General features: G+C 37.3%; 1 protein-coding gene across 1 annotated transcript; it reads right to left on the minus strand.

Moving 5' to 3' along the window:
* Positions 1–922: 922 nt before the first annotated feature.
* Positions 923–10,080, minus strand: LOC121433959 (prolactin-2C2-like). Its single transcript, XM_041632639.1, has 5 exons — positions 10,050–10,080; positions 7,746–7,921; positions 3,271–3,372; positions 2,053–2,232; positions 923–1,114 (listed from the first exon to the last, which is right to left on the minus strand). Exons 1-5 carry the CDS (start codon positions 10,078–10,080, stop codon positions 923–925), a joined length of 681 nt encoding a protein of 226 aa, XP_041488573.1.
* Positions 10,081–20,703: the final 10,623 nt, after the last annotated feature.

The raw sequence follows: 20,703 nt of genomic DNA on the forward strand, positions 1-20,703 counted from the left end.
TGTTGCTTTGGAAAAGAGTTTCTTCTTTGTTTCCACAGAAGATGAGAACCTGTGGATTGCTTCCAGACCAATATGGTTTCATGGAACAAGACACCCTGAAAATTACTTTACCCAATAAACAGCAGGAAGAAGTTTGGAGAGAACTGTGCCCATATTCCCAAGTATTGTCTATAAATATTCTTTTACATTGAAAGGGAGATATGCTATAGAGATTTGCATGGGTATGTACCTTGATTTATTGATATAAATTTAAGATACATTTAGTTATACTGTGTATATATATTTCTGATCTTGATTAAGGTATTGTGTTTGTCCAGGCACTGATCCCACTGTTAGGTGTCACACAAATAGACCAAGTCAAACAATTGTAATACATTTGTAGAGGGCCTAGGTTGATTTCATGCAGGATACCTAGCTGCCAATCCAGACTGTGAGCTTTGAGACCAGGATAGTTGCTTCTGTGGATTCTCTTGTGATGGACTTGATCCCCATGACTCTTACAATCCTTCCTTCCCCTCTTCAACAGGATTTCCTAACACAGGGCTCAGTGCTTGGCTGTGGATCTGTGCAACTGTTTCTATCAGTCACTGGTTGCCTCATCACAATTGGGATAGTCACCAATCTGATTTCCAGAGAGGGCAAGTTCAAGCTACCTACCCTCTATTGCTCAGAGTCTTGGCTGTGATCATTCTTGCAGATTAGAGGGGCAGGTGGAGATGGTAATTTGAGGGTCAGGTTAAGGGTTAGTTGGAGGGATAAGTACTAAGTTGAGATGTCTTGATATGGGTGTTGTTTTGGGCTAGGCTGGTGCAAGTGAAATTGCCACTTTTTATTTTTAAATGAGACAACGATAACAAAATTCAAAAGATAAAATGTTTATAGGAAGCTACATATTTCAGAAGCAGATCAAATGGAAGAAGGCTTAGCAATTGATCATTTTTAAATTCTTGCACTTTATGAAGTTGAGATAAGTGTCAATCTTCTTATAGTCACCATCTAGGCAGCTGAGCTTGTTATAATAACCCAAAATGCGAACATCTTCATTTGCTGACTTTGGTGATGCCACTTCAGGCAAGGTAGGGAAGTTCACAGCGTCTGCATTTCTAGGGTAAAGCTGATTACCAAAAGCATAATCAACTATCAATTATATTTAAATGTTTTCGGTGCATATCCCATCTAAATGCTGAATAAAGATTTGTAAATTGTTAGAATTGTCAAAATCACCTAAATGTATGGATTTTGACTGATGTTGGAGAAGATAAATGCAAATTTGGTGTTTGCATTTTTTTGTTTTTTTTTTTTTTGTTTTTTTTTCTATCTGATCAATTACATCTTACAAAGTTAAGGGATACACAGTCAACAAGTTATTTGATTTTAGATTTGGATTTGAGATGAGGACAATGAAAGAATAAATGTCCATTATGTCATTTAAGGAATGTACATGTCCTCAACAGTCCTTGATTTTTCCTTTATTTTTTTAATGGGTCCTGGTATTAAAATAATGTTCTTTTTTCTTTGTATTGAAAATATATTTTTTATCTTATAATATATCTTATTTTTCAACCAAATCAATTCTTTGTATAATATATATATATATATATATATATGGATATATATATATATATCCTTAACTTGAGAAGCAAGAATTTTTATACTTTATATAAAAAATGGTTTTTATATGGTTTAAGATGCAAATAGTCAAGGGATGATGATGCTAAAAATACCTACTCAAGTCTTTAAGTGTCTGTCTTTTGAACCAGAAATGCTACTGTTCAAATTAAAATTAGGAACAGGTTTTTTTTTTCTTTCTGAGAACCATGGTATGTGAGATTCTGAATAAAACTCACCACAGGTTGGAATTGCCAGAATCCGCTTAATAGTGTGCCTTTTAGATAGCTGCATGCCAAAGTACTTGCTTGTTTGTTTTTATTTTTATTTTTTTATTTTATTTTTTTATTTTTCACAAATCAAAATGCTTCAAAATTTAATTATTCTTTCTTTTTGTCACCTCATTTATGAGAAGAAAAGTAAAGAGAAGTTAGAACAGCTCACCACGTTGAGAAGGGTTTTGATGCCAACCAGCTGTCCTGAGCTCTTTTCCTTGATGTCTTTGACTTTGGAGATAACACCAGCAGGGACGCCTTTCAAGGCAGATAGTTCTTCATTCAAGTGTCGCAGAGGTTCTTCCCAGGCATTCAAAAGAGTGCCCACCCGATTCAGCAAGAAGCCAAACTAAGTGACCACATTTGAGCAATTACATTAGAATCATCAAAATAAAATCGAGTTAGATACAGACAGTTTTTCTTGAAATGACTGAGATAAACTTCCCCTTTGTTGTTCAAATATGTATTTAAAACAATCTTTTGTATATAATACCAGTTGAACAAGTTGTGGTATTGTGATAAAGAATTTTAGAGTAAATTAAATTCAGAAATGCCATTAGGGTTCTCTGTAGTAATTCTCATGAAATATAATCTCTTTCTTCACTTTGATTTTTCCACTTTCCTTCATAATTTCTCTGATTTTAATAAGAATTATAGAGATACAAAATGTATTTTTGCCATTAAGCAGAACAAAGTGGACACATTCTAACTGTGCAGATATATAGGGCTGTATGATAATATTTAATCTACATCATATTGTGATGGATTATATAGGAAGTAGGAAGTGGGAGATTAAAAAATAATAAATCACAACAGACATGAGTGTAGAGTTATAATCATACAGTGGAATCACAACACACTGCTCACCACTGCACTGTATATACTCTGCTCCTTTCTGTAGCTGACTTTTATATTAGGACTTTTAATTCGGATGCAGGATCAGAAACAGAAATTGAAAGAAAAGATACTCAGAAGCCAAGAAGAGATGGTGAACTAGTTTGCAATCCAAAGAACTGGAAATACAGGGTTCATTACTAACTTATGATAAATACAACTGTATTGGCATTGTCTAAGCTTGCATCAATATGTTCTTATCCTTTAAGGTCAATGACGGTTTAAAAACCCCAAAAGAATAATATGAAGTCTCACTGTTGGGTAATGGAAAAGGGTCCTTAATATGGACAATAATATGAAAATATTACTTAACAGATTTCACTATATTCAGCTGTACTGCATATTTTTCCTTTCCTTGCATATTCTGTCTCCATTTTTTCCCAGAGATATGATTATTATGTCTATTGCAATACTTATTAAGAACTTACAGCATGATAAATACAGTGTACTGTTTCAAAAGTTTTGTTGAAAAATACAGGGAGTGTGGACTCACTTGTTTTTTCATGGCTTCGCTTTCTGGAATGGAGAGGGAAGAAGTGTGGCAGCGGATGAGGACTGTGTCATTGAACCCGTGGGCTTCAGCATAGTGGTTTTTCTGGAATTGGTGAAATATTCAGTTGAGCTTGGAAATTGTGAAAAGAATAAATGAACAGAAAGCTAATGCATTTAAAGTAAGTGCTAAAAACCAAAACTAATATATTAAATAAATGAGCTTTGAGAACATTTTAATTAAAATACAATTATGTTTTCCCCTTCCTTTTCTTCTCTCCAGCCCCTCCCATGTCCTCTTTTTCTAACTCCTCCTATCATCTCACTCTAACTCCTTCTAAATTCTTGGCATATATTTTAAATCATTATTGTTATATCTACACGCACAAACACACACACACACACAAACACACACACCACACACACACTCAATCCAATGAGTCTGTTCACTCATTCACAGTGTTTACTGTGCATAAATATTTGCATGAATGATTATTTTACATTGCATAGCCAATTTGGGGGCTCATTCCCAGGGAATACTTTTAACTACACTTTAAGCTTTATCTGTAGCATCAGTTTATATTCATCTAACTTTCAAATTTCCCAAATCCTGTTCACTATTTCAGTGTTTCTAGAAGTTATGATTTGAGAAGCAGGGGTTAAAGCTAGCAATGCCCTAAATCACTATTGTTTTATGTACCATTTGTAACAAATGCCACCGTGTATAGCATGCCTTGCAAATACCTTGGCACCTACACAAGAATATTTCACCTAGGTCATTAGGAATGTAGAATAATATTGCATTGGTTAGGACAAAGTAAAGCTTAAACCCTGCACAGGCTTTAAAGAAATATAAACCATGAACCAACTAAAATGGAAAATTACTTTGCTTTTGCATATTAATAGACATTTAGTTATTTGTTATATACTCCTACATCTTTATTACTTGTAGTAGCTCTTATTTAAAACCATAATTAGCGAATTGTTTGATATTTTGAAAATATTTTTAGTATGATCTTGGTGGTGACCCCAATCAGGAAATGTAAGTGATTAGAACAACAGCCTGCAAAATGAATGATAGGAACACCGTTTTTTGCAAACATTGAGCTGAATTCTCACAGCCCATTGATGCGGAAATATCACTGATTGTGACTTCATTGATGGGAGTAGAACATCTAACATACATACTTCAAAGTGTCTTCATCTTGAATACCTAACCAATTGCCCTGCATATGCCAGACTTTCTTGCTCTCGCTGACTTTGTCCCAAATGTCTTTAGCTCTATTTAATGCTTACAAGTCACTGCAATGCAGTTTCCTTTTTTTTTTAATCGTAAATTGGTTGGCCTAGTAGCTCAGGCTTCTTATTAACTCTTACATCCTACATTAACCCATAATTCTTGTCTTTGTCAGCCACGTGGCTTGGTACCTTTTATCAGAGAGGCATTCCCATCTTGCTTCCTCTGTTTCTGGGTCACGACTGCAGACTGCGACTTTCCTCTTCCCAGAATTCTCCTGTTCTTGTCGCCCCACCTGTACTTCCTGCCTGGCTACTGGCCAATCAGTGTTTTATTAAAGCGATACAACTGACAAATCTTTATAGGGTACAAGATCATTGTCCCACAGCAAGAATGGAATCCAAAATGCCAGTTCAAGCACTAGGGATAAATCCTGGTCCCACTACCAGGGGCCCCACAGACTGCCCAAGCCACACAACTGTTACCCACATTCAGAGGGCATAGTTTGGTCCTAGCAGGTTCCCCCACTGTCAGTCCAGAGTCAGTGAGAGCCCACTAGCTCAAGTCAGCTGTTTCTGTGTGTATCTCCATCATGGTCTTGACCCCTTTGCTCATATTATTGCTCATCCCTCTCTTCAATTGGTCTTGGGAAGCTCAGGCCACTGCTTAGCTGTGGATCTCTGCATCTGCTTCCATCAGTTGCTGGATGAAGTTTCTATGATGACAATTAAGGTAGTCATCAATAGGGTCTTAGCTGGGGTCATCCTTGTGGATTCCAGGCTGGAGAGACGGCTCGGCTGTTCCGAGCACTGCCTGCCCTTCTAAAGGTCCTAAGTCCAAGTCCCACCAACCACATGGTGGCTCACAACCATCTGTAATGAAATCTGGTGCCCTCTTCTGGCCTGCAGGCACACATGCAGACAGAACACTGTATACACAATAATGGCCCCCACAGTCTCATGCATTTGAAAGCTCTGTCACTAGAGAGTAGTACTATTTGAAAGGCTTGGAAGAATTAGGAGTTAATCGACTTGTTTCAAAGAACCCATTCCAAACCCAGGCTCCCTCTCCAATTGGATCAGGATGCAGAACTCTCAGCTGCTTCTCCATGTCTGCTCGCATGCTGCTGTAATCCCTGTCATGATGATAATGGACGAACCTCTGAAACTGTAAGAGTGCCCACAATTAAATGATTTCTCTTATGAGAGTTATCTTGGTTATGGATTGTGGGAGCCATTATGCAGTTTCCTTTATTACAAGACTGTAGTGTCCAGTGGAAGCAGAGAGGCTAGAATAGTACGATCAGGTGGAGAGGGGAAGGGATGAAGGTGGGGAGGAAGGAAATATGGAAAAAGATAGATAAAATTAAAGGCCATTTGAGAATAGCATGAAAACCTATACAGTATAAGATTGCTAAAGTGTGTGTGTGTGTGTGTGTGTGTGTGTGTGTGTGTGTGTGTGTGTGAAGGTGATCTAAATGAAAACTCCAAATAATGGGGGAGACAAATCACCATCTGGTCACCTCTTACCACCAAATGAAGCTTCTGGTACCAGTATTGGGTTACATTTAATTGGGTTGTAGCCCAAAGTGGTTAGAAACCACCAAATAACCCAGGCTTTATTTTGGCCGAGACTATAGTTTGCTCTCCACAAACTGATGGCAAGGCACCATAGTTGAAGACAATACCTATAGAACCCATTGAACATGAAGAAGTTGAGCAGGTGCCTCCACAGAGTTTTACCCCTGTGTGCTAATACCTTTGGAAGAGGAGGGTACTCTGGACACTATCAAAAGATAAACATAAAGACCAGCTCAGTCACAAACTCTTTGATATACAATGGTATCCTGCCTGCAAGAAATCCTACAGCAGCAGTGGTACAAATCTTGTGGAAGTAAACGACTAATACCTGATTTGACTTAAGACCCTCTCCATGAGAGGTCAAACCATATTCAATATTTTTTAGGGAACCAAGAACATGATACTGGATAAGCTTGGGTAAAACTAAATGCTACTTTCTAAAAACAAAAACAAAACCCAAAGAAAACTGAAAATAAAAGGACTCCTAATGACATTCTTCTATATTCATAGATCAGTGTCTCATTTAATCATCATCAGAGGAGCTTCCTCCTTCAGAAGAACAATTACAGAAACCCACAGGCACACATTATGTTGAGAGTAAAAGACCTTGGACCACTCAGGCCTAAATGGAATATTTCCATCAGATCTCTCTACTCAGAGGTCAGGGAACCCTAAAGAAAAGGAGATAAAAAGAATCTAAGAACCAAAGTGGAAGGAAGACACCAAGAAACCAAGGCCCTCAACATAGTTTGCTGTGGTGGTTGCACATGCCTTTTATCCCAGCACTTGGGAGGAAGAGACAGGTGGATCTCTGTGAATTTGAGGCCAGTCTGGTCTACAAGAGTTAGTTTCAGGACAGGCTTTAAAGGTCCAGAGAAACCCTGTCTCAGAAGAAAATAATTTAAACATATTTAAACTCAACATAATTTAAACGCATATAAAGTCACAGAGACTGAGGCAGGGTGCACAGGGCCTGTGCTGGTCTGCACCAGGTCCTTTGTGTCTATATTATTGTTTACAGTTTCATAGGATTCTTACATGTATGAGCAAGATGGTCTTTGATTTTGTGCCTCCTCTTGAGCCCTTTCCTTTCTTTTGTTTGTTTAGTCCAATTCTGATGTATTAGTTTTGTTTTTATCTTATCTTACTTCATTGCTCTCCCTAAGGAGCCTGTTTTTTTCTAATGAGAGACATGAAGGGAGTAGACCCAGAGTGGGGTACATGGGGTGGACCTAGGAGGAATAGAGGGAGATGAAAGGGCAATTAGTGTATATTTTGTGAGAAAAATATCTATTTTCAGTAAAAGAAAAAACAAACAAGTAAACGAATAAAGTAATATTAATGATGAATAGCCCACTAGATAAAGGAAGCGAGAAACATTTCTCTTGTTATTCCTAGCATGTCTTTAATAGAGAATTAAAATGAAAGCAGAACAAGAGATGAACATTAAAATAGTAGTGTTTCAGTCAATAGTCTACATTTCTTGCAACTGTCCTCTTATTGGCTCCACAGTTCAGTAGCTGCTGTTTTCTTATCCTTTGAGAAGGAACGCCTGTTTCAGATTTAGATCTTGGTGTGCTTTCCTATAGGATAGGCTGTATCACAGCCATTGTGATGGAGGCCTGATTTGTTATGAAGCCCGAAGTCAGTGGGGGTACTTACAAATTCAGTGAGCATTTCTGAAATTTTTTGGCTGATTTCGTGAGACTGACTGCCTGCTACATCAAACATGTCTCCCAAGGAATTAAAGCAGCGGCCATTCCTCATTGCGCACATGGGTACAGATGCCACGTTCTCCCACAGAAGCTGGTTGGACACCAGGAGTAGGAGCAGTGTCCCTGTTAAAGAAGAAGAGTGACTCTGAGATATGTTTCTGTGGGGTTATGAAAGGCATCCTGTCAATGGAAGCCTTATGTTGTCAAAGTGGTCTCCTACCAAGAAACTCTTTTGAACACTGTAGGAGTAATTCAATGGGAAAACTAATCTAAGTAATCATATTTTCTCAGATTTCAATTTCGAATCATGAATGTCCTTTTTACAATTTATTAAAACTACACCCAAAAGTGTTCTGTATTCTAAAAGCATTTGGAGCTTAATTTAAGTCACGGCAGGGTATCAAGCCTTTCTGTTCAAACCATTTAATGTCTAGTGAATTGCTGATATTTTCTATAATAAGAGATGTTACGAGTTTGTAGCATTTAAAAATATATTTGTTTTATTTTAAGTGTAGCAGTGCTACATGTCAGACAAAGGCATCAGATTTCTGAGAATTAGAGTTACATATAGTTGTGAGCAGCCATGGAGTGCTGAAAACCAAATACAAGTCTTGTTCAAAAGCAGCTACAGCTCTTAACCACTGAAACAGGATCTAAATTTGTCTACTATCAGTTTGGGGCACCAGTATAAAAAGAACAGCTCTGTGAATTAGCTTTATCTTTGAGTTAGATGGGAACAAACACACAATTGTTCAATAATACTAACAATGTAGAGTTATGCCACAATCTGAAATAAATAATTCTGTACCATAATGTCACATTTTTTTCTTTTTCAATATTTACATACAGTTTTAATATTTTTTATAATGACCAAGATTGGCATCATCATCAATTTACTTTTGAATGATGTACATATCAATATTTAACACTTTCAATATGATAAATCAGTATCTATTTATTACAAAGAAAATTCTATTACTTTTAGTGACACTAGTCTGATAAATGGATTTGGAAATGTGCAACTAAAAATTAGGGAATTGTTAAATTTTATTCATGGAAAGATAAATAAAAATATCAAATTATTCTGTAGTATACAAGATAGCCAGGCACCTTTTAAAAGTAAATCAAAATGTTACACACACACATACATACATATGGACACACACACACACACACACACACACACACCAGACACAGACACAGACACACACAGGTTCACACATACACATGCTCTCATTTATCATCTATAGGATTTTAAAAACCTAACAAGAGCTAATAATTTTGTTTTGTCACTTCATAAAATCCAAATTATTCTTATTGATAATCCATATTACTTGTAAACAAAAGGGAATATAAGCAATTGTACCCTCTTTTCTGTTCTTTAAAATTTTTTTGTACGTTCTGATGTTCAGTTCACATTCCCCAACTCTTCCCACACCCAGGAACCATGCAACTTCCTCACTTGCACAACTTTGTGTCATTAGAAAAACAAAACCAAAACATTTAAGACCAATTTGAGCTAACCAAATATTCTTTGATGTTCAGTCTTATACCAGAGCATGTTCAAATCATGAGGGGATACACATTTAATAAACTATCTTTTCCACTCCCAACAATTGCCTATGGCTTCAGAAGTAGAGGATTGTGTGTTCCTGTGTTCCGTTTCCTTGCAGCTCTGGTATTTTCTCTTGTGTAAACTTGCTCAGGCTTTATGCATGGTGAAAGAGTATTTGCCTTGAATGAAATTTAAATGCTGTATAAATACATATTTGTTATCGTTATTGACTTGTTCCCAGGATAAAATATGAATGCGTCATTCCAGTCAAGCAGCTCATAGCAGAGACCCAGTAATGAGTGGATGCTACTTTTTCCTTCTGTAATTGTTAGAAATTCTACCTATATGCTCATATGGTTTCATTACAGTTAAAAGTGTCAATGTTTGAAATTCTGACTTTGTGAAATTTATTATTCCATGTTCTAAAACTTAATGTGTCATTCAGAGTTGTGTAGACATATAACTCCAAGAACCCCTGGTCTGAGAGTTGTTGTATAGTTGCTATCTAGAGAAATGATTATAAAGTACTTCTTACTTACTTTATCTTTTCCTTTTCTGGGTCTGGTATCAAAAAATACCTATTCCCTTCTTATATGGGGGAAATAACACTGTAAAAAGTAAACTATCCAAACCAGCTTTGTACAATCATGCAATGATAAAGGTCAACTGGAGGAAGTTGGGAGAAGAACTACTTACAGGAACGTGGTTGAGTCAAGGACAGCTGCATCTCCGTGGAGTCCCACCACAGCTTCGCTGCTGATTCAGGGAAGCTGTTTGACCAAGTCCCGTCTCCAGTTAACTTTCCACCTCCTATATAGTGCAGCACATCATCCCCAAGGCCAGACACTGCTAGGGGGCAGGAAGAAGTAATGTCTGGAATTCAAGTTGAGGATACCATTACTCTCACCCATCATTAGCTAATAGCCTCATTACAACAATGATCAATCTAGGTATATAGGTATTATTTACCTCGTTGTTAGGTCATCACTATGGTTCATGTTGTGTTGTAAATCATCAGAGCTGTTTCTGAGCCATGAAGAGTGCTGCGAATTTCTTATCACATCTACAGTCTCTCTGATAATTCTTCTGTTTCTTGTAAATTATAAAGGTAGGCAAAGCCTATAAAACTGTGCTTAAATCAAATTCAAACATATTTGTGTGTTCTTACAGCAGTTTCGCCATTCTTAGGTGAATCTATGTATCTGGCTTGGGTTGGTAATGGCCCTCTTGGACTGAGCAGGTCCCTTAGAGACACTTCTTAGCAGTGGCCATCATAATACCACATAATACTATAAAACCCAACTGTAACTTTGATACCTTTTACCTGTCTCAGCACATGTGGCATGGACTAGAACATGCGGCATCTCATTGCATGGTCTCTTATATTTAATACTGTTTGCATCCGACTCACTGACAATATTCTGTATTATATGGCCAATGGGGCCTCACTGATTTACAGGTCATGGGAAACTAAGTAAATAATTTATGACATATTTCAGTAATCTTGAGATTTTAGCTAATACTTCTTCCAACCATTCTAGATAACTGCTTTCAAACTGCTAATTGCTATCTTTGCTTGTCCATGACTTTCCAAATCTGAACAATACTAGATGCTACCTTCATACAATAGAACCTTAGAGATAGTTATCAGAATCAATGAAGGCCCAGTTTTATCTGCAACAAACAAATGAACATTGGCTTGAGTTGAGTATTTTCCTGACACATTAAACAAGAAAGCAAGCAAAGCTCCTATTATTAAGTTATGATAAATAATGAAAACTCACAGTAGTTATTTCACTTGTATCCTCCAAAGTACAAAGTTGTAAAAAACAACGTGTACCCCACACTGCCTTATTTATCTAAAAAATACATCATCAGTATGTTCATATTCATTATTGAATTAAATGGATTAAGAATAACCTACGAGGCTATGGTGCAGAACTTCTCTGCTGTTTACACAGTTTAGTAGCTCTTGTCCTCTCCCAGTGAAGGATTATTATTCTCTGAAGTTCTGATTATGATGTTTTCCACCCCAATTTATCATGCATCCCAGTGATTAAAGTTGTGACACCTAATGTAGACTGGCAACAGACTAGGAATAATTTAGGAGACAAACCTCTAGAGATTACCCTCAGAAAGATTTGTTATCTGGCTACTTAAGTGGCAAGGAATTGCCCAGATGGAATGACTAAGGACTAGGGGATTTCAGCAACAATATTGTACCCTGCAGCTTCTAGATCCTGGAAGCAGTATGACCAACTGTCTCACCTGTCTTGCTGTATTCAAAAATGTCCTCTTGCAGTATGAACCACAATAAACTCTATGTCATGAAAGGGATAGAGATTTTTTTAATAATGTTCATCATACCAAAGAAAATGGAATTTTAGCAAAATTCATCACTTACTATGACATTAATATTCGTCATCTTGAGGCAATTTTGTAAGGCCATTGAGCAATCTTTGTGGAGTAGACCCCCACTAGTTGTCCTGTACTGGGGTAAATTGGGGACAGGGTCCATTCGCTTACACAGAAGTGTGTGACATCACCTGCCTTCTTGTGTCTGACCGGCTCCAGGCTGACCCTGTGGCTATATCTTACTTATCAGCCACGCATGTCCGCTGAAAGGTCTCAGAGCTGGAAGAACAATGTTCATACCGAAAGCCTCTCATTTCCCATAATAACAGAAGTTCCACTTGGTTTTATCTCCACAAGTAATTCTCCCCAACATTGGTACACATTCTGCATTTGAACAGGTTAGACACATTTCCACATCAACTATCATAAATTTTACACATTATGATGTTTGGTACCCATAATTACCCATTCCTAGCTAAAACCGAATCCATGTTACTTTAATGTTGTTATGTCTATATCTATATTCTGCTGCTGACTGTCTCTGAAAAATTTCAGAGCTGTCAAGAATTTATGCTCAGTTAGGGGAATGTTCACCAAAACAGCAGCAGTCAGTTCATTAATAGAATCAATACACCCATAATTTTATTGTGGCGGCATCCAGTCAGCAGTATATCTAGTCACCCGTATATGCCACCAATAGCAACCATTCTCCAAATGAAATGTGTGTATTGGCTCCTACTGATGGCATCTCCTTTACCACAGCAACAGGTTCACTGCTAACACCTGTATCTCTTACTCTCTTTCATGAAAATGTGCTCTTGACATCTCAGTCTTTAGAGACATATATATGAGTTATATATCCCTCCACAAGCCTGTCCCTGGAGACTTTGCTTTGAAGCCATCCCAAGCTGTTCAAATACTTCTTTCTGGAGCCCCCTTTTCTTTACACATCCTGCCTCAGGAGCCCTTTAGAAGCTCAGTTTTCAGTCCAGTCACTGTTGCTCTGGTCCTTGTCAACCTCTCTGGTTTGTACTTCAGCCAGGAGAAGAGATAGTCGGAGGAGACACAGAGGCGTCCCTCCTGCACTACTCACCACGACCATGTTTGTACTCACAAAGGTCGTTTCTTTTTCCACCACATAGCGGCTGAGAGCCGATGCCTACATTTGAGTAACTATACAACCATGTACCCAAAAAGGAATAAAATCTTGCCACAAGGAATCCTGCCAGAAATGTAATTCTTCTAGAATTTTAGTTAAGAGCTCTAAACTGTTTCGCAGTGCTCCTAAAAATGTAGAGAGTTTCAAAATATATTCAAATGTTGATCACACAGTAAATTTAAAACAGAACACAATCCTCTATTTAAACTTCATACTTTATCTCCTCTCATGATTTATTACAAGGTCATGTCACTTGACTCCAAACTTAAATGCGGAAATAGAGATTAAAATAAAATCGGAACAAATAAATATAAAAACCTGTTACTTGAAACAATACAGAAAGTGAGTTTTCTGTTGAGCAAATGTGAATGTTCTTGTCAAATAACCAAACTAATTGGAACAAGTGCATATGTGAGCTATAAGGGTTCACTGTGGACTCTGTAACTCATGAAATTACACAGCTAAAATGTTCATGGATAAGAAATAAAATAATAAGAATTTACATCTCGAAAAGAAGAAAAAAAAACATAAACAAAAAACAAGTTTCCACCTCCTCCCAGCCTCCCATTTCCCTTCCCCTCCTCCCACCCTTCTCCCCCTCCCCCCCCACTCCTCTCCCCCTCCCTCTCCAGTCCACAGAGCAGTCCGGGTTCCCTGCCCTGTGTTAAGTCCTAGGTCCTCCCCCCTCCGTCTATATCTAGGAAGGTGAACATCCAAACTGGCAAGGCTCCCACAAAGCCAGCACATTAAGTAGGATCAAAACCCTTTTTTCTTCTTTTCGCAATAAAAAAAAAAAAAGAATTTACATCTCAAACTTAGAAGCTACCATTCTCTTCAATTTTTTTAGATATATGAGTTATAGACAAGTAACATTTGAGAGAGATTGAACCCAGGGAAAATATCTCAGCAGTTAGCATTTCGTCCATTTTAAGCACTAGGAACAGTCAATCAAAATTTTGTTCCTGGCTGCATTAAGCCTCAACTTCTGCTGTACATCCAAGTCCATAAATAACTTTGTTTATTCCCCTTATTTTCTTTTTTTCCACTTTTTAAATAGATTTTTATTAGCTCTACATTTTTGTCTGCTCCCCTTCCTCTCTTTCCCCTGCCCCAAGGTCCCCATGCTCCCAATTTACTCAGGAGACCTTGTCTTTTTCTACTTACCCCTTATTTTTGAAATATTTAGGAAACAAACTGACAACAGAAAATAGACTGATCAATTTTAGCCCAAAAAACATGTTGAGTAAGAAAGAAAAATTTATCTAATTTAATTACAACTTCAATGCCTTCTGCAATTTAAAAATTTATCCGAAGTCATGAATATGGAATACATCACATATGGATGGGAATGTTAGAAATACTAACGGTACACTTCTAGGGGCATTCTTAGGTTGTATTCATTCTCTAGTACACTACAGATACCATGAAGCATAAAATCCTTACCGTTGCCAGTGTGGAAAATGCTGTGGCTGCTTCATCAACTCATTGGAAAGCTGAGAGTGGATGGTATTTTGGTATGTTCCAACATGAATAAGGAGCTCATGATCTCCCTATTCCTCTGGACCTGTCAAAACTACAAATTTTGTAAGTGTTCAGGTAACATACTAATACACAGGTGGTAGAGTTTGGAGTTTCTATGTAGATTATCCCCATTCCAGCCAGGGATTCAGCAGAGAATGACATTTACAGCAAGGGACACTTTGCTAGATCTCAGTGACAGAGACTTTCAGGTAGATTGAATTTTAATGTGAGAAATCATTGAAGATAGATGAAAAGGACAGAGAAGAAAAATTGATTACTCAAAGGAAATATGGCAAAGACTAAGTTGATCTCAAAGCAAAGTTTTAGAGAATATTAATAGAGTGACCATTTGGGGGGGATTGTATGGAAACCTAATTCATTAAAACCTTCCTAAAATATATACAAATATGAAAGTTATCTAAGTGAAATTTCCAAACAGTGGAGATGGAGACCCTTGACACCAAAAAAGATTTCTAGTACCAGGAATGGGTCAGATCTAACTGAGTTGTTGGCTGAAGGAGTTCCATGGAAGTATCCATACAAAAGCTCTCCACAAACAGATGGTAAAGCCTTATTATTGAATACAACACCTACAAAACTCATTGAACACAGAGAAGTGGACCTGGTGCCTACCTAGAACCTGTAGTCATGTGGAGTAATGTTCACATTAATGGGAGGTACACTTTACTAGAGGAAAAAGATGAACACCAATTCAATTACAAAGCCTTCCATCGACTATAGTGACATACCTACAGTATATGCTGCTGCAGTGGTGACCTCAAGCATGTGGAAGTAGTCAAGCAAAGTCTGACTTGAGGTAAGGTCCCCTCTTTGAGATGGAACCCCCATATCTAATGCTTTTTGGGGCGGGGGGCAAAGGAACATAGTAATAAAATGAAAGGGGTATCCTAATAAAATGGCTCCTAATGGCACTCTGCTATACTCATAGATCAATGCCTTGTTCAGCCACCGCTAGAAAAGTAGTCTGCCCCAGATGATACCCAGCTAGGCACATGTACCAGTGAGAGAGCTTGGCATACTCAAATCCCTCCCCTCAGGGCTCTGGAAACTCTGTGGAAGAGGAAGTAGAAAAGGTGTTAAGAGCCAGAGACTTGGAGAACACTAAGGAATCAAGGCCTTTGGACACAAAAAGGCTGGCGTGCCTATGAACTCACAGAGACTGTGGCAGCAAGCATAGGGCCCACAGAGGTCTGCACCAGATGGGGTCCTAGAGCTGAAAGAAGCAGACATATGACCCCAATCATTACCCACATGCTATCTCTAATTGATACAATAAATATCAATTTATTGATTAAATAAATTAAATAAATAATTATTTTTATTCACAAATAAAAAATTTGTTCTCTCCAAGAAAGTCTCACTGGAGAAAAAAAAACGTTCTTTAGTAAAGTCTGTATTTCAAGCAGTAGATGGACAACATGAAACAAACTCATCGACATCTTTGGGGGTCCTTTCTCCAATATTGTTAAATCAGGACATTTTTTTAAAAAACATATAGGTCCTTTATGACTTCCAGTTTCATATTTTTATGGAATTCCTTTGTGTGTAAATGTGTGTTTCTGTGTCTGAATGTGTTTCTTTCTTTTTTTGTTTTGTTTTTTGTTTAATTTTTTAAATTAGTTTTTATTGAGTTCTATATTTTTCTCTGCCCCCCTCCTTACCTCTCCCTTCCCCTTAAACCCTCTCCCAAGGTCCCCATGCTCTCAATTTACTCAGGAGATCTTTCTCCAGATAGGTTTTCTCTGTGCTGCTTTTGAGCCAGTCCTGGAACTAGCTCTTGTAGACCAGGCTGGCTTAGAACTTACAAAGATCTGCCTTACTCTGCCCTCCCGAGTCCTGGCATGCACCACCATCGCCTGACCTCTGTATGTGTTTCTTATGCTTCTTCTTTGGCTCTTTTTTCTGTTTGCTTGTTTTGTTCTATTCCAATTTGCTTTTGTTTTATTTTATTAAATTTTTATTTTTTAGATGTCTGTATATTTTCTAAGGAGAGGCAGAAAGTGTATAGAGCTGGAAGGGAAGGGAGACAGGGAGGAACTGGGAGGAGTGTGGTGAAGGGAAACCCTAATCACAATACATTATATGAAAAAAATCTATTTTTTCAGAAGTAAATTTTAATAGAGTGCTAGGGCCTGTGTTCCTTGACTCTGGGAGGCTATCAAGTCTGATCAAGGGTTTATTGATTAAAGGACGCCATGCCAATGGTGGTGTTATATTTTTGTTTCTCAGGACACTGCATTGGTGAATGACAGCCCAATGAAAACCAATGCATGCTAATCTCTAAATGTATGCTGATGGAACGGAAGGTAAAAATGATTCCCTCTGTTGGGCAAATATACTGCCACAGATTTTTATCTTCCATGAAAGAAAGTCATCTAGAAGGAGGTATACTGTTAGGACTTATTCATCCCAGAGTGGACCCTTTTATCACACAAGTCTGACCAAAGAAGTCCATGGAACATTGGTGAAGGAGCATCTTCTGTGGCAAGTGAGAATGTTCTTGCTCTTTATTGAATATAACTTGAGTTCTACCCCCAAAGATTCTATTGTCCATATGCACCCTTCCCAGAGAAGGAAGCAAAATTGACCAAGAGAATGACAGTTACTATAAAAATTCAAATATGATACCTCATCCCATTAACTGAGGTCATTGGAGGAAATAACTGATATAACAATGAAACATTTTTCTTTTAATTGTAGCTAATTTTGTTTTTGTTGATGCTGTTGTTATTTTAATCTCCTTTAATTCTGAATACAAATAAGGAGCTCACACTTGCTTGGAGGGCCTATTGGGTGTTCAATGACCTGGTTCATCCTCTACAAGCTTCTATTATGTCAGTTTAACAGCTACTGTCTTACAGACCCAGAGTACCAAAATCATATATAAAAACAAAAAATGTGCAGATGGGGACCTGCAGGAAGACACCATTCATGAGTAGAAAAAGTAACCCTAATTATTAAATGATTGAAGGAATATATGCTTAGAGTGTTTATCTTAGTACTAAGTTAAATCTTATTGGTGATGCTAAACTAAAAGTAAGAATGGTTATAGGCCAAACTTTCTGCATTGGACAGCTAATAAAGGATCTCATCTTGGAAGAGGTTAATTATCATTTTCCTAGACCTCAGCACATAACTATAGTTCTTTGTCTATTGATATGACACTGAAAATTCCCCACTTTCACACAGACATAGCTTTTGACACTGCTATTGTTCTGGGCCTGTCGATTCATCCATTTCTAAGAGAGACTGAAGACTTCCACGTATTCTGCCTCTTAGAATATTTTCAATCCTCCTTCTGTGACATTTCCAAAACTATAGATGTAAGATACACACGATCTATAAAAACAGACTCAATAGAGTGTGCGTATGTATTTGTGCATGCATATGCAAATACAATAAAAGAAAAATAGACTATCTGTAACTGCAGGTGTCTCTCCCACCTGCCAGTTCCCAAATAATCACACTTAGGCCTAATAATAACTACAAGCTCTTTGGCCTATTAAATCAGGCATATTATTAAGTAGCTCTTACAACTTAAATTAACTCATTTCTATTATTCTACATGTTACCACAAGGCCTGTGACTTGTTGCCTCACATCTTGCTTCTGCAACGGTTGCCAACATCTCCCTCACTCAACCTTCTTTGTCCCTGCCTTTCTGTTTGAATTTCCCACCTATCTCTATTCAGCCTGGCTATTGACCAAATCAGCTTCTTTATTAACCAATGTTAATAAATATATTCAAAGCATGAGAGAGACATCCCACATCAGCTATCATCCTCAAGGGGAAAGTACATGTTAAGGGTTTGAGGGAAAATAGTTGAGGAAGGAAAAAAAGGGTGACATAAAGCAATTTTAAGTTAAAATATTAAAGAGAGTGATAACAGAAAAGCAAAAATTACCTACAAGTAAGATGACAGAAATTTTTCCACTCTATCCTATTACACTATATTTGAAATGTTTAATGGAGTAGTTACAAAACAATAAGACAACATACATGCTATCTCTTTTCATCATCATTTTTATTTATTGCTCGAGCATTTACTGTATGCATATAATATGTTTTGACCAAATCCAGCCTATACTCTCTCCTCTGAAGTATTCTCATTCTCCTCCACCCCTTTGTCCCCCAACATCATGTACGATTGCAACCTACTAAGTTCTCATATTGCTGCAAGAAGGTATATGAATATAAAGCTATGGACAGCCTATCAGAACTATATCCCCCTCTAGAAAACTGACACTCCTTCCACAGAAACCACCAATTTACAAAGCTTATCAGCTAGGGATAGGACTCTGTTTTGGAATTTTGTTAATCTTGATCATGTACAATGTTATGGTATCAGTCATGGTTGTGATTCTTGCTCGTAAAGAGTTTGTATGGTCCAGAAAATACTTTCGTAAGAATGATACACTAATATATATGAATATATGTGTATATATGAATAAAAATGTGTATATAAATGAATACACACACACATATATATATATATATATATATATATATATATATATATATATATATATATACAATCACTCTTATGAGTGTTGAAAGCTTCATTTATCTGTGGATATGAAGAGAAGTATTTAAGGGACAGTTTAATTACTCTAACCATTTATCAGAAATGAACTAGTAGACACACTTGACCTGTTTAGACACACTTTTTTGGACAAATTGGCAATGCCAATCATGAGTTCTGCTTTTAGAGATGGACTTAAGTTTAGGGAAATGCAGCTGGCTACTTTCATAACATTTGCTCCACTATTACATCAATGGGAATTTATTGCCAGGTAAATTTCAACTGTAACTAGTATAGTGCATAGAAGAAAAAAATCTTAATTACTTTTCTAACTTGGAGAGTGGATAGTACATTCCAGCTCTGTGATAGCCATTCAGAGAAAATGTAACTTCTGGGTTAGAATAGGCTAGATATCTTCATGATTCAAATCCAAAATGTCTTTGGCAATAAGATCTTACTGATATTTTCCAGAGGGAAACCAAGAGTGATAATTTTCCTTTTCAGTATTTTAAGGGTCTGTGATAACACACTTTCCAGTACCTCAAACACAGGTAAACCACATCTGATCAGGCTTTTTGTTTGATAGCAAATGTAGGATGTAGAAAAGGAATTATTTCACTACATAGAATATCTCAATTGATATTTTTGATACATGTGTAGTTTTGGAAGATTCTACAATTGTGTGTTTGCATATAGCTTTTCGAAAGAATTTTAATGTTAATGGTACCTCTCTATTTCTGTTCTCTACCCTACCACCCCATCGACACTTCAGATAAAACTTGCTCTTCTATCATTTCTTTCATCCCTTTAGATAACTTGTATTCTACTATCCTTCGTACCTTTATTTATGGTCACTTTTTAGTTTATTAAGTTCTACAGACACTATTTAAACCCAGTATCTAAATATTCTCAGGTAGGATCCACATATTAAAGATAAAATCAAACATTTGTCTTTCCAGCTCTGGAATACTTCCCTCACAATGGCTTATTTTTGAAGTTTCACCCATTCACCTAAGAATTTCAGTTTTATTTACAACTGAATAATATTCCACTGTGTATATCTGCCATATCTTATGTCCTGGCTATAGTGAATAGAACTTCAATGGAATGAATGAGTATCTCTGTGTTAAGATACACAGTTCTTTCTGTTAAGCCCAAGAGCAAGATAGCTGGATTATATAGTAGAACTGTTTCTAGCTCTTTGAGGAAACTCCATACAGATTTTCATAGTCACCGTGCCAATCTACCCTCCTAAAGGTCAAGATATCTTATTAGCGAATAACCAATTTCTTCTCTCACTGAAGAAAAACGACACAATAAGAGGAGCAATTGCCTTCACAGCCCTCTGCTTCCTAATTGTGGAAGCAGTGTGACCCGTCACCTCATCTACCGTGCCATGATCAACTGTGCCTCCTTGAAGCATAAGCCACAATAAACTCTTTCTCACAAAGGCACTTTTGTTGGGTGATTGATCATAGCAGTGGAAAAACAGAATTTGTAGCAATGTTATTACCTATGAGTCATTAGTCTTTATCATCTCGAGGCACTTCCCCAGGATCACTGAGCTGGCAGCTCCTATTGCATACACTGGTCAGGAGAGGGCCCATTCTCATCTTTCGTTATACTACCTATCTCCTTGTGTCTGACTGACTCCAGGCTGAGTCTATAGTCATATCCTGTTTACTGTTTCCTCTTGTCTCCTTACAGGGCCCAAGGCTTAATGAACAATTCTCACATGCAGAGGCTCTCATTTCGCATTTACCATATAAGTT

This window comes from Microtus oregoni, unplaced genomic scaffold (assembly GCF_018167655.1).
Source record: "Microtus oregoni isolate MIOR12 unplaced genomic scaffold, Mior012 000042F_ref0000377, whole genome shotgun sequence".
Taxonomy (NCBI): domain Eukaryota; kingdom Metazoa; phylum Chordata; class Mammalia; order Rodentia; family Cricetidae; genus Microtus; species Microtus oregoni.

What these genes read in the sequence shown, in the direction of transcription:
- LOC121433959 (XM_041632639.1), bottom strand. Translation starts at nt 10,080, where the DNA reads ATGCAGCTGTCCTTGACTCAACCACGTTCCT. An exon ending in CAGAAATGCTCACTGAATTT is followed by an intron (nt 3,373 to 7,745) that starts GTAAGTACCCCC and finishes CACCAATTCCAG; the next exon opens with AAAAACCACTATGCTGAAGC. An exon ending in GCGAAGCCATGAAAAAACAA is followed by an intron (nt 2,233 to 3,270) that starts GTGAGTCCACAC and finishes GTGGTCACTTAG; the next exon opens with TTTGGCTTCTTGCTGAATCG.